The sequence below is a fragment of the Lissotriton helveticus genome, chromosome 2_1 (genome assembly GCF_964261635.1).
Source record: "Lissotriton helveticus chromosome 2_1, aLisHel1.1, whole genome shotgun sequence".
Classification (NCBI taxonomy): domain Eukaryota; kingdom Metazoa; phylum Chordata; class Amphibia; order Caudata; family Salamandridae; genus Lissotriton; species Lissotriton helveticus.
In genome coordinates this window covers 1,789,040,209-1,789,055,065 of record NC_136059.1, presented here as the reverse complement: position 1 = coordinate 1,789,055,065, position 14,857 = coordinate 1,789,040,209, and the positions used below count along the sequence as shown (strand labels likewise).

Sequence of the window (14,857 nt, the reverse complement as noted above, 5' to 3'; positions counted from 1 at the left end):
AGGAAGCTGGGATGTTAGAGGCACCAGGACTCTCAGAAACAAGCCTCCAAGGGCTCCAGCCAACCGAGGAATGTTCAGTGGGAATTAAAGGCCTGTCCAGCAGACTGCTGCTCACTTCTGGTAAAGTGCCCTCTTCACAATAAAGGGAGAGCACATTTTACCAAGCGCCCCCACCAACATACCACAAATATCACTGATGAAATAAAGTAGATTTAAGTGAAATATTTTTATTAGAAAAATAAATTAATGCCTAAATAATCAGTCCCTTAAAAGGGCCTGCTATACCACTGGTTTTTATTAATAAATAAAAGTAAATATATATAATATGCGAGTTCCAACAATTTCATATCTGCCATGGTCCTAGAACAGAGCAACAAAACAGATTTCCACAGTGAAATACACCAAATGTGTTAAAATCAGTACAGCGCTCTCAGTTTTGCTTTGATTGCAGCCTCGTTAGCTCCTTTCACGGTAGCGATCTAAAAAAAAAAAAGTGAGAAAATAAGCTACAAACTATTGTAGACACCAACATCACAGCTCAAGGACAGGACAAAACATCCTAGTCTCAAATGTTAAGAGTATAAAAACCCTTGCGATACTATAAAAAGATTAACAGTGCTCTTAGTAGCTCACTTCAACCAGGGGTGTCAGAGCAGGCAATTTTATTTAGAGAAGACCATATTACAATCCCTCATGGAAAAATAGGTATGGTTGAAAATGAAAAAAAACGAAAGAAACCCCATAAAATTGTAAACCTTGCTGTTTTTCAATTTTTGTTCAGTCCTTTCACATTCCAATGAGATCTGTAAAATTGATATTTTTCTAGTTGTTTTCTCCCAGTGAAAGAAAGCAGTTTCTTTGTATAACCGGCCACCCATCCATCGAATCAAATTAGCAGAAAGGTACCTCAAATATACCTGCACTAGCCAACATTGCAGCTAAAGAGTCAAACCACAATACAGGTATTTTAATTTCCATTGCTTAGTGTGGCACTTAATTCCAGTTTTCTACAAGAAACAAAATGTTTCAGCTGATAGCAAGGTTCTTAATTTGCTGTCTAAAGAGCTTCAAGTTCTGATAGAAAAGCAGAAATCCACACATACCTTCTTAAAATCCTTGATGAAAACGAAGGTGGGCATTGCTTCTATTCTGTATCTTTCGGCCAACACCTGTTAGGAAGACACAACAATATAATTAAACACATTAGTTTAATGGTAGACGCAGTTCTAATTGAAATGACAGTTTTCCGGGAATGCCATGCCTTCTACACACCCGGGGAAGCAGTTCACGACTCCAGGAGTCATCATCTGCACCTGTACTGGAATGCCTCAAGTTCAGATGCAGCTACCGCCGTACATTACATTAGGTTAATGCTAATGTATCTTCAAAGTACATGTGTATATTGGCCATACATTTTAAAATCAAGTCGTGGAGACCGCCAAGTCAGCCAAGAAAAAGTGATTCAAATGCTCAGGTTGAAGCTAAATGTAACTCGTTAATTCAGCTATTTTGACATTCAGACAGTACCTGTGCAGGGTGACTAAAAAAAAATAAAGGTGCTTTTCGGAGAGTCTCAAAACTGCTCTGCTCAATTTGGGAATCCAGAGAAGAATAGTTCTAAACCAAGATAGCGAAAATGTTAAACTAAAAAGAACTTTAAAACTAAACGTAACCCTACTTTGTTTTAGCCTGCGTCAGATTTCTCTGGCTAAGGGTTAACAAGTGGCAACACCAAGTTAATCCCTCCACTATCCCTTTCAATCGAAATTAACAGACTAACTGATATACTACCCAAATAACTGAATAACATATCCACTACTCAAATTACTTCATATTGAGAGTGGCGTGCTACTCAACAGAAAAGCACTTCATCACCCATCAGGGGTAACAAGTGCTATATGAATGCAAATCTTTCTTCCCCCTTTTATCCTTCTCACTCCAAGTAACCTACTAATATCCACCACTGAAATTACTTCATATTTCACCATATTAATTCACCACTAATCCTTTGTAGGCTTCCTGAATAGCTTACGTCAACAAGTGCTATAAATACAAACCTTTGTCCTCCTCTATCCTTCTGCGATCATTCCAAATAACGGACTAACCTATCCACCACTTAAAATGTACTTGCATGTTTCATAATATTAATTCAACACTAATCCTCTATGGGTCCCGGAGTAGCGTGCTACTCGCCGAAAAAGCGCTTTGATGCCTCGTCAAGGCTAGTAAGCGCTATATAAAAATGCAATTACAATACAGTATCAGTGTTAAGGGCTCCGTTTCACTTACCGGGTTGTCATCAACATCCACTTTCAGAAATACTACACCACGGTACTCCGTGCTGAACTTCTGCAGAAAGTATAAAATGAAAAACAAAGTTATGCACGTCATGGACACTCCCACCTGCTAGGAAGCATGCGTCAAGGCACACTACACTTCATACCTTTGAACATACTAATAAAACCATTTCATGTATGGCATTTATTTACCTCCAAACAGCAGCACTAAGTAAGATGCACACGGGACGAGTAAATAATTTCAGAATACTAGGAAACAGACACAAGAACTGAGGCAGACTTACTATCCGAAGTTTAACACTTAATCAGTTGAATAAAAAAAATAAAAATGCATGGCAATCAGACCACAGTAGAAATGGCCCTTTTAAGGTGCACTTAGAATTAAGGTAGGTGCACAGCTTCCCTTTGTCGTGCCTTTTTCACAGATTTAGAGTTAATTTAAAGGTGCTCCACAAGTGGCGTCCGAACGCCCTATGACGCCTAAAATGAATCAAATAATGTGCTCCTAATGGATCATTAGTTGCATCCTTGCAGGCACACAATCACCCCTCAATAACCAATGAGGGTTCTGAACACAGTATTCCTTCAATATTTCTTCATGTTTTAGTTCACAAAATGTCAATGCTTTTACGTTTTGCTTTCATTTGTTCCATTCATTAGCTGATTTCACTGTTCTACATGCGGCATATATTGCGTCAACATCCAATGCATTGGATTTTGACGCAATATATGCCGCATGTATAACAGTGAAATCAGCTAATGAATGGAACAAATGAAAGCAAAACGTAAAAGCATTGACATTGTGAAATAAAACATGAAGAAATATTGAAGGAATACTGTGTTCAGAACCCTCATTGGTTATTGAGGGGTGATTGTGTGCCTGCAAGGATGCAACCAATGTCCCATTAGGAGCACGTTAATTTGATTCCTTTTAAGGTGCAGCCTCTTTGTGCCTCTAGCGGTTAACAAATTAGTATTGAAGTGACTTTGGGCGCACTTAAACAATAGTATTTGCATCGATTGGGCCTCCTTGTCCAGCTCCAAGTAAATGTGTGAATCGACCCTTCAGCTAGTACCTGGTGACGACCAATAATAGTGCACTACAGAGGAAATGCCTATGAAGTGTAGAGTCAAGTCCTCTCTCTGATCAGTACACAATACATAAGTGGGCTCTACCTTCTGGTGCTCCCCACTTTCAGAAGAGTAAAATGAAGGTTTCACGACGGAAAACAGATTAGTATGCGGTCCTGCAGGACACATGAAGGACACCATTGGAAGTACTGAAGAAATGTTTGGAAATCTTGCCACCTTAAATGTCTACAGCACAAGAGCATGAAGGTTTGCGTCAATGTAGCTAATGTTTGCTGAGAGCAAAAAGTCCTCGAAATACAGAAGTTAAATTTAAAACATTGATAATTAGCATGGGAAGATAGATCTATGCATCTATGTATTGCCGAATTCTTACAATCTTTAGGCTATGGATTGCAGTACCTCTACCCTTCTATTCAAAACTCATCTTTACCACCTTTTAATACAATTAACTTTCACCACAGCTAGTCTAGGAAACGGCAGCCTCCAAGGCATGCTGCAATGAGTCTCAAAGGGTTTAAACAAATTGAGGACCTGGCAGATCAGGGAGAACTGTCCTACCTGCATACAAAAAAGAAACAGAAAAAAAGTCCACTCATACATGTGGCCATAAATGCACAAAAAAAAAGAAAAAAAAAAAAAAAAGAACAAAAGGGAAACAGGAGTGTGCCTTCTTACAAGAAGACAAAGCATGGAGAATCTTATTAGATTCTTAGGAAAACCCTCACTCACCAACCTAGTTGGTGAAATGATTCATCATCGGGCCCCACCAGGAGAGGCAGAGTGCCTCCCCGGTGTGCTTCAATGCCAGAATTACTGCAGAGCTGAATTTTATTGAGTGACAAGTGAAAATGTGGTGATTTAAAAAGGTCTAGATTGGCCATCTAATAAGCTTTTTTTTGACCCAATCAGACACGCTAAAAACGGTGTTGGATGGAAAGCCTGAATAGATTGATGGTGTTATTTACCAGGCATTCTTCAGGACCAAATATCTGAACATCAGCAGTATGGGCTCGCTAAGGCGCGCCATAACCGGAGGACGTGAAATGTGAAAAAGATGCAAATTAAAATAGTCCATGGTTGCTCTATTTAGAGAAACCTGATTGCACTTGAAATGTGACAAAGTATCACATCATGGGTCTCGGGAGGGGGGAGGTGGTGGCAAATATGGCACACTGCCGTCACTGCCAGGCACCCGCTCGGCACCTGCTACTTTCCCTGTGCACTGGACCCTGTAGATGATGCCTAGGGTGGGCCTTAGCACACCCATACCGCCGAGGTTCAGATTTGTGTCACTTTCACTTGTCACTCAATCAAATCCAGCTCTGCAGTAGTTCTGGCGTTGAAGCAAACCGGGGAAGGCACTCTGCCTCTCCTGGTGGGACCCGATGATTAAGCATGTCACCAACTAGGTTGGTGAGTGAGGTCTTTAAGAATCTAATAAGATTCTCCATGCTTGCTATTCTCTGAATGTGTAAAAAAAAAAACAGGAGTATAAACCAAAGAGGGATCAGGGTAGAAGGATATAAAGCACAAACAATATCCCACAAGGTAATATTTTCAATACAGTTAGATATGCATGCTTTCAGCATTGCTAGCAAAGAAGCAAGGAGACACAAGTTCGTTTCTTAAATGTGCATATAGCATCATGTATTCAAACAAGGGGTATACATTTAATACAGTTAAAGCAGCACTGTATAGACAGGAGTACAAAAGCAACCCCAATTGCACTTGGTGCTCGGAGTAAGTGGGTGACAAGATGGCGATGCAAGTGACAATTGTGCACAGCTAGGGATGGCGCAAGTGAGGTGAGTGCAATAATACACAGTGTAGTGAAGTAAAAATGGCTTGAAACCCGAATTGAACAATTTGTCAAGTTAAAATTGGTAGTTCTGATGAGCCTTTGTAGGAGGGGCGCCAACAGGTGCGCTGTGTGTTGTCGACGAATGTTTCGATCCTCTATTAGTAGGGATCGTCTTCAGGACAGGGTTGCTGTAATTAGGTCAGTGCTGTGAACAAGGTGGCTATAATATCCTTGGACAGCTAGGGTCCTCTGGGTAGAACGTGGTCCTTGTCGAAAAATCCAGGAAGGGGACGTGGCTTATGAAGGAGCAACGAGGTCCACACTAGGTAAAATAATGGCTGCGATCCTCAGTGGTCATTGGACAGAACAGCCGACATCAGGCCTGGGGAATAAAGTGTATCCTGTGATTCTGAGCAAATCACTTAAAGGTATCAGTAAGGTAATCGGAAAAACGGGGTTTTGTCAAAGTGCTTTCCCCTTGTTGTGGGTACTACCGAAAACGAAGTCTTCTTGCAACAAAAAAACGGTCTGTGTACACGTTCTCATTTGTAGGAGCCTGTGTGTCTCATTCAGTCTGCACCCCCTTTGAAGTCTGGGGTGTACAGCCAGGGCATTTCACTAGTGAGAGGAGATAAGAGATGCAGCCCTTAACATTTCGAGCACATGCAGAGGCTGCTGCATCAGTGAGGAACGAATCCGGTCAGCTAAAAAGGTTCTTGGTGCAAGGTAAAGAGCTCACCAGACCTAAAAAGAACTTGTGTGCACTTAAGTAATAAATGTTCAAATGTTGGGGTTACTGAAATGCGGAGGCATAAAGCAAATGCTTTTACAACAAGCATTTACAATGCAACGGTTTCGACTTTGCAAAAGTTAGAGCTATTGGCATTGTAAATGACAAAATGGTCATTTACGTGTTGGTTTTGAAAACGGATAAATAAATGGCATTGTCATTTACAATGCCAATAGCTTAATCTCTCGCAAATGCCACACAGACCCACACCTACACACACAGAGCCCCCCCCACACACACAGAGCCACACTTATGTCAAATAAAAATGTGATACCAGATCGCTGAACTGCAAGTGTACAGTCCAAATTGGTTGAACTGTTTTGGGATCGAACTCGGGAGGGCCCAGTGATAAATAAAGAAAGGTAGTTCGGTTTTAATTTCTATGGCAGTAGTTAGGGTTGCGGAAAGATGAACATTCATCAACTCAATTGGAAGCTTAAAACACAAAGCCGACAAAAAGATGTCAAGCACAGACTAGAAGTCACAGACAGCAGGCAGGAACCGCCCACCCACTGCCCTTGTCTGAAGGGTACCAAGAGAGTGGGATCATTTTCAGTCCAAGCTTCGGAGGGGGCCATCGCCTCCATAAAACCCAGAAGCGTCATCTGATCACTCGTCAGCAATTTACCTCGCATCCCTCGTCGGTAGCTACCACCATGCTGGTAATCAATAAAGTGCAGACTTAAGCAAGGCACAGGACTGGTGCTACTCAAAGACAACAAACTGATCATACCGCCTCCTCCAGTAATGGGGCAACAGCAGCTCTGGCTGGGGCACTTCCACGTCCCCGCCTGAAGGGCACATAATACATGGAGCTCTAAGGAAGCCTAGTGGCGGGACCTGTGCTCCTAGACACAAGAGGGACAGCGCGCTTCTAGAGGATTGGGTTGTTCCCACAAGCTAGAAGTGGCGGTAGAACATTTGTCAAGAAGAATTAAGTAAAATCAAGAAACGATCCAAAACTAATGTACTATATGCCAAATAAAGCAAAGAAGACATAGGCAATTACTGTATGAAACGAGGGGAAAATGTAAGATTACATAGAATCCATCTCACATGGAAACTACACTTTCTGAAGACTTGGCTCTGGAGTAATCAACGCAAAATTTAAAGACAAAGATTCAGAAAAGTAAATGTTATTTAATAAATGGGGACCACTCGCATCCATTCTGCGAATGTTTCAGGGTGGCCTTATTTATTAGCCTTTACAGTTTGGTAAAGCACATATTAACTGCTCTAACCACAAGATAAGGAACAAAATCACATTTTTTTCATTTAAACTACCCTCTCGTTTGAACTTGGAACACGAATGATGACCCAGCGGTAGGAAACCTCAAGGAGAACCATTTCAGTGTCTTCCTAAATCAATCCTAGAGGTGTGACCATTCTTCTACAGTCAGGGATTTAAAGGACAGATCTAGGAACTAAGGTTATCAGAGAAAAGAGAAAAAAGTAAACTGTGTTGGAAGCTCTCCGGTATCTATGTTATACCCTCCCTAAAGCAGCTCCGAGGTCAGACAGGGCCAGGGTGTGCAGGGAGGATTCTGGGTGGGTGTGGACAAACAAGGCGCACACTCCTTTGGGAAAAGCACACGCCCAAGGAAAGGCATTGGCCAAAGGCAGCTAGCCAATGGAAGAGAAAGGCGGAAAGAAGGCCACACTGTTCTAACATTAGATTTCGCCTGCGCCGAAAAGCTGAGGCATCTCGGCGCTTTTACGCATACCGCTGTGGAACCCTTCCTGGCTTTTCCCTGTGAAGTGCCCACTCCTGGGCACCCCCAAGGTGAAGCCAGGCATCCTAGCGTTGTTGTGGAGATTAAGCAAGCTATTGACCAGAGTTGCACAGTGGGACCCATGATTAGAATAGGAATGGAGGCGAGAATTATCAGGTCCGAGGAAATTGAGCCCGAGACCCGCCGAGGTGGGAATTGAACCCTGGTCCTGGGCTAGACCTCTGCATCAGGGTCTGCCGCTCTAACCATTGAGAGACACTTCTCCACATTGAAATGACAACAGATTAAAAAAAAGTATTGTATTAATAGTGCTGCTTATCCAGCGCAAGTCACACATTTCAATTTCCCTAGGAGTGCAGAATGTACACCTCCTGTAAGCTTGAGTACATTCAGTGCCAAGAGCTACTACTTCCCTACTAATTTGTTTACGTATTTTGCTTTGTTATTTTAAAGAGTGAGTTTGGATTCCAGGCTCCCCCATCTTGGTTGCAAGAATATTGCATGAATAAATCCCTTGGCTAGTCCAGACTGAAGAATCAGGTTCATCAGCTCGTTTCTATACGAATAATTGGACTTTTTACCACAGAATTTTTTTTGGGAGGTGGGGGAAGGACATCAGAATATGTGTAATTTTAAGATGGTGAATCAGTGTCAGATTACTTAAAATATTTCTTCTTCAACTATCAGAGAATAGCATGTGGGTGGATAAAATGAGGCCCTCATTTGGGCCACGGTTGTCTCTGCGGACACATATGGCTGGCTTCCACACTCTTGGCTGCTTTTTGTCTTAATATTTAGATTTTTATGGTAGATGGTGTAAAACAGATATGGGACCCTTTGAAGTTGATTTTCTGAGGCTCACTATTGTGCTCTACGCAGGTGAGGCGCCAGCCAGGAAAGGGTGGCTCGGTCCAGCCCTGCTTTCATGCTCCAGTAACGAGGTCGTTGGCGAGGTTGGGGGCGCAGGGCTCATCATCACAGAACGAGGGAGGAAGAGAGAAAGACGGAAACGGACTTCCGCGGTGCGCATCACCACCAAAATAACATATGAAAGAGGCCTTTTTACGGGTCATTAAAACACAGTGAGGGAGCGAGAGGAGGGAAGGGAAAGAAGAAGACGGTGCAAGGGAGAGATAAGGAGAGATACAGTGAAGAGGACCGGGAAGGAAGAAACAGACGAGGGGGCAGAGTTAGATTGGACGTCGAGGAGGGGGGGCGGGGAAAAGCAGAAGGGGGCATTTTATGAGTCATTAAATTCAAAGGGGAGACTGAAGAAAAGACATAATTAGATTTAAAAAGGAGAGAAGGGCGTGTGGTGAAGGGGAAAGAGAACATGGCAGAGAGTAGACCGGAGACAGTTTAGAGAGGCGGAGAAAGGAGTCAGGGAGAGGCCGACAGTATGGCAGGACTTTGCATCTGACCTGGTTTCCCCTCTGTGCGTCATCTTACGTGCTAGCATTACACAATCTCCTTGGATACAGCAGGTTTGGACTGGGAGGAGTCACGTACATTGCCGTCAAAGCAATTTTATTAAACACTGAACGAGAAATGGGCCTCGTTATTAGCGTCATGGGGACTACATTGTACAAAAAATGCAAGTAACAGCAAAATTGGAATCTTCAAAAGAAAGGGTCCCACTGGACCCTGCGCGAGGATGTAATCCCGTGGAGTCTGTAGCAAGCACTGGGAATTGCCAGATTATGGGGGCACCGTGCAACAGGGCAGCATTCCGAACTAATGGGACTACAGAGAGCGCGAGGCACTGCGAGAATGAGGTGACTACAGAAAGCACGAGGAAACGTCAGACTCCTGTGGATAAGTGGAGTGTGTGCAGCATGAGGATATGTGAGACCGAGGACTGGGTGCAGCATAAGGATTTGACACAGGATTGTGTGCCGCATAAGGAGATGTGAGACCGAGGACTGGGTGCAGCATAAGGATTTGACACAGAGGATTGTGTGCCGCATAAGGAGATGTGAGACCGAGGACTGGGTGCAGCATAAGAACGTGAAAGCAACTGAAGTAGAGGAGTCGACAAAAACGGACAGCGGGAGGGGGGGGCGGGCACACGGACAGCGGGAGGGGGGGGCGGGCACACGGACAGCGGGAGGGGGGGCGGGCACACCGAGGGGGGGCGGGCACGCGGACGGCGGGCGGGCACGCGGACGGCGGGCACGCGGACGGCGGGCGGGCACGCGGGAGGGGGGCGGGCACGCGGGAGGGGGGCGGGCACGCGGACAGCGGGAGGGGGGCGGGCACACGGACAGCGGGAGGGGGGCGGGCACACGGACAGCGGGAGGGGGGCGGGCACACGGACAGCGGGAGGGGGGCGGGCACACGGACAGCGGGAGGGGGGCGGGCACACGGACAGCGGGAGGGGGGCGGGCACACGGACAGCGGGAGGGGGGCGGGCACACGGACAGCGGGAGGGGGGCGGGCACACGGACAGCGGGAGGGGGGCGGGCACACGGACAGCGGGACGGGGACAAGATTAACAATGAAAACAAACATCGGTGGTAAAAAAAAAAAATAAAGTACACGCCCACAGTGGCCACGTCTTCATGACGTTGCGGAGAGGGAAAGAATCGGCGGAACGCCCGCCAATCGCCTCGGGAAATGACGGACAGTTCTCTCTTCCAATGGCTAGCCTCCATTTATGGAGCTAGCCAATGGAAGAGAGGCGGAACGAAGGCCACACTGTTCTAACATTAGATTTCGCCTGCGCCGAAAAGCTGCGCGGCGCAGCTTTCGACGATGCGAAACCTAAAAATCACATGCTGCTCAAATGTGTCGCCTAGCAACCCCCGGCCCTCCTAAAAAAGTTCATAAACTCCAGCACTTTAATGCTTGCTTTACTGTGATGGGGTAAACACTTAACGTACGAGCAGAGAGAATCCACTGTATCTAAAGAGTTACAATGCCTTTCAGGTGAAAAGTGAGTGGAACTAGGAAAAACACCTTAAGAGGGGGGCAAATCGCCACCTGTGTTTTCTAGTTTGACGATATATTCCCTAGACCACCCTGCCTATATTCGAATCGGGAACCCTCTTTTCTTGATTATAGGAAGCAAGTGGGTGGCCTAGCCCAGCCACAGACAGATCCACCCTGGTCCCAGGCATGTCCTGCTTTGCGGGAGAGCCAGGCAGACTTGGAGTACCTTGTGGGCAACCCTTCGCTAGCCATTGTGGTGCCACCAAGTGCAGCGGATTGTAGGGCTGCTGATCCCATTTCAGGGGACTGGTGATGCCTTAGGGAGGTCAGAGCCAGAAAGATTCAGCAGGGCACAAAACCAGACCTATTTGAAGTCCTTTACAAGGCAGGGGATTCCTTGATAACTGGGTCCCAACACATAGTATTAAAGAGGGGCTTACTTACCTGAAACACAGGTGCAATCGTTCTGCATGGCCCACACCAAGACGCAGTGAAGTCTACGACGACCAGCTTCGAATGTGACTGTGCCAGTATGTCATCAAACTGAGGCTGGAAAAAAAAATGAAAACAGATTGGTAATGTAAACATTGAGCAGTTAGAAAGACTTCATCCAATTACCTTTCTAGTTCATCTGGCCTATAGCAGCCATGACAGATGCCCGCCTCCTACCCTACACGGAGCACTCTCTAGCCAAGGTTCAGCTTTTGAGCTGCAAACAAGTGATATGAGGAAATCACCCTGGATTGTTTTACATACGAGTTTTGCCTCAAGACAGATTGCTACCTGCAAGTTATAACAGCATAAGGAACAAGGCCCTGGTGATATTCAATACAACTCTAATCTTTTACGAATTCATCTAGTGCTAAATTATAGCATTCCATCATGTGGTGCAATTTCACCTGCAACATCATCTTTGCTTTTAAGAACGTATAATCAGAAATAAGTTCTTGTTTGCAGCATGTGTTTAGCACTTCCTAAGGAGAAGCATGTCAAGTTAAAATGAAACTTGTGAAAACTTAATTTTTATGTACCTTGCAGATTTTCACTTAATTATGCCAAAGCAAATTAAGTGGGTTTTACAAACCCCTATGTTTGGAACCTCGAAGTTGCATTGAGACTATTCTACATGCCACAATCATGATCCTCAGGTTACTCCTGAGGAATGTGCAGGGACCCGTGACATGCACCCCTTGTTCTAGGCCGAGCGCCGATATCTAGAGTGCTGTTTATTACAGACTTAACGAGGTCTTCTGTAGAGAAGCAGATGTTAGGGACGACCTGAAGGACACTGCGTAAAAGCCACACTTGTGACGTATCTAATCAGTACTCTTACATGGATGAGCGGGATGGCAAACGTGTTGATTAAGGAGCAAGGCCAGACCAACTTAACACAAAGCGCCTAGCAGCAGAGGGAAGGTCAAAAAGAAACACTTCAAATTGGCCATTGACTTGCAATATATCGGATAAACTATTAGCCACACAGGACTATTAGAACAGTTACATTAACTAACAGTCGCCTGCGGAGACTGCAACCCAACGCCCCTGAAACTGACTGGAGTGTCACAAACACGGCTATGAACATGAAGATGTGGTTTATTGCGCGCTCACGATCCCATTGGCTAAAAGCCCAAAACTAGTTGCTAGCCTGGAGAAACTTGGCAGCTGTGTCTAACAGAGACAGGTGAGCCAACAAATTAACAGGCAGAGCCGAGTCAAGGGTCTGGCTCGAATCTCAGAGCACGAGCCGAGCCCTGGTTTGGTAAGTAAATCATACAACTACCATCACTTAGTATATGAAAGTCTATTCAAAACTCAATGCGTATATTTCTTCAACATGGAAAGGCTTTGAAATAAATCACATGACACCGCATCAATAAGAACGTATCAAGAGTGATAGTTCTCCAATGGTGCATGTTTAAATAGGGTCGCTCATTTACACCCTGTACTGGACCCAGATTATACAGCAACCACAGTTTTATCAAATCAAACGGGTATTTGTATAACTTGTAGTCTGAACCCAGCTTTCAAGTGCTTTCATTTGCATGCGATAATGAAGAAAAATGTGCACAAGATCACATAATTAAGCATGTTTTCTGGTTTCACTTTGTACAAAGCGGCCAGTCAATCGGTATTCTTTTGATTTCATTACGTTAAGGCTTTGCTTTTACCTCCATGCTGGTTTCTGGAGGTTTCATTTAGAGCGAGTTCAGAGCTCTTCACATGAACACCAGTTACATTAGGTCACATTCATTGCGTACACACGGGTGAGTTTAAGGCTTGGATGGGAATCACAGGATGTGGAGCCGATGACGAGATTCGAACCTGGTCCCCCGGCTCCAGAGTCGGCAGCTCTGGCCCCAAGATCACACATCCTGGGTGGAGCGAGGGAAGCAAGCAAAAGCCACATAAAAACTCGAGATTCCGACAGTACCACCAGCTGGGCTTCAGCTTTCGGGGGCTCCCCAATCGCCACCTCTACTAATTAATACCAAATTAGAGAAACAGTTTTCTAGCACTACGAGGAATCACAACTTTAAGACAAACCTGTCCAAGTGAGCAGTTACGCCCCTCTCGCTTTTAATGGATTGTTTTCTGTTTGAACAAACGAGCATTAGTTCTCCCGAGCCCTCTTTCAGAAAAAAATAATAACAGCCCAGATTTTACAAGAGACTTACCACACTCCTGATCTTCCTCACCATGTTGATAACAGGCAGAGCGGAAAAAAAAAAAGTACAATGTAAAATCTGCTCTAGCAGCGCCGAAGCAATCAGCACAGAGCCAAGATAAGCACTGCAGACGCGCTACACGAGGGGCTTTTAAACCTGTGAGAGTGGGCGGAGCCGCGCCGCGGTGCCTTCTGTAGGGCCGGGATTTCCGTTTATCTTTAAAAAAAAAAACAACTCTACTTTTTTTTTTTATCCGACATAGACGTTGGGAATTGAATATATAAAAAATATTTTTAAAAAGCTTCGTTTTGTAGATATACAACTGGAATGCACACCGATAGCATTGTCGTGTGGGTGGAGTTGCTTCCGACGGGCACCTGTGCTTCTAGGGAAGAAAGTTGCCGCTTAGGTGAGAGTGTTTCCAGGCACCTTTTCCAACTGCATTCTGGTACTCGTGGTTTGCCTTTCACCATCATTAATCCAGGCCTTGAGGTCCGGTGCACTTCGGCGCCTCAGAACGGGTTGCAAGCGCTTTATAATGACAGGGCTCAATCACAGAATGAAGACAAAAGACGAGGACTAAACACACTTACTCAGCACAATTCAGTGAGTTATGCCTGCTGGTTTATATTTTTATCTGTTTGTAACTCAAGCATGCAGTGTATCACAGAGTCTAGAGGTGGGACAGTAGCAGAGGCAGTGACCCTGTCGGTATCCAACAAGCCTGACCTTTTCCCAGAGCAACAATGGCTCTCTCACCTCCCTTTGGGCAGGGAACAAATGTGCTCAATTTCCTTCTGTGAACCTAGAAAGTACCATTTATATCAAGAGCGATTCCAGTGTTGCTTACAAACATCAACTGTAAACTATTAGGTCTGTCTACATGTTTAGGTAACGTTTTATAAACTAATATCAAAATATCATTCGGAAAGTATATGTGAAAATGACATCTAAAATTACATGTACATTTTTAGTATAATTTCTTCTGTTAATTAGAAGTTATGATTTGAGGGCTTATGTTGAAGAAGGTTACTTTCAAATATATTTTGTCTGAAGGCACTGTGTGCAGATTGCAATATTCCGTGACCAACTTTATTTGTAGAAACATGGTACTGGTAATAATAATAATAGTAATACATCTTTATTCTAAAGCAATCACAACCATATAGGATACAATCATGCAATAGGAAAATCATCATTCCAATTCAAAGTTCAGATAAAACACAACACATCCAGTTTAAAAGTTAAGATAAAATCCCACTCTTGGTCACAGGTGATTAAACAAGCATTGGCATAGCCAATAGGTCTCGCCTTTGGGACCTTATAAGTGTTAAGCTATGCAATAGTTAATGTTGTTGCCCCAAGGATATTGTGCTGCAAAACAAAATACTTAGAAGGTCCTAAAGGCGAGACCTATTGGCTCTGCCAATAGCGCACTGAAAGTTGACAGACCAGATTGGCTGATGTTAACTGAAACGAAAACCAGTCACTAATAGGGTCTGTTCAGTAAGCGGAGAAAGGGTTGGGTGTCAGGCTGACTGTGGGGA

The 14,857-nt window shown here is 44.4% G+C and overlaps 1 protein-coding gene across 1 annotated transcript; it reads right to left on the bottom strand.

Annotated features, from left to right (window-relative positions):
- Nucleotides 1–211: 211 nt before the first annotated feature.
- Nucleotides 212–13,463, bottom strand: LOC144819930 (thioredoxin-like). Its single transcript, XM_078677632.1, has 5 exons — nucleotides 13,320–13,463; nucleotides 11,089–11,193; nucleotides 2,290–2,349; nucleotides 1,104–1,169; nucleotides 212–479 (listed from the first exon to the last, which is right to left on the bottom strand). Exons 1-5 carry the CDS (start codon nucleotides 13,341–13,343, stop codon nucleotides 417–419), a joined length of 318 nt encoding a protein of 105 aa, XP_078533758.1. The 5' UTR covers nucleotides 13,344–13,463; the 3' UTR covers nucleotides 212–416.
- Nucleotides 13,464–14,857: the final 1,394 nt, after the last annotated feature.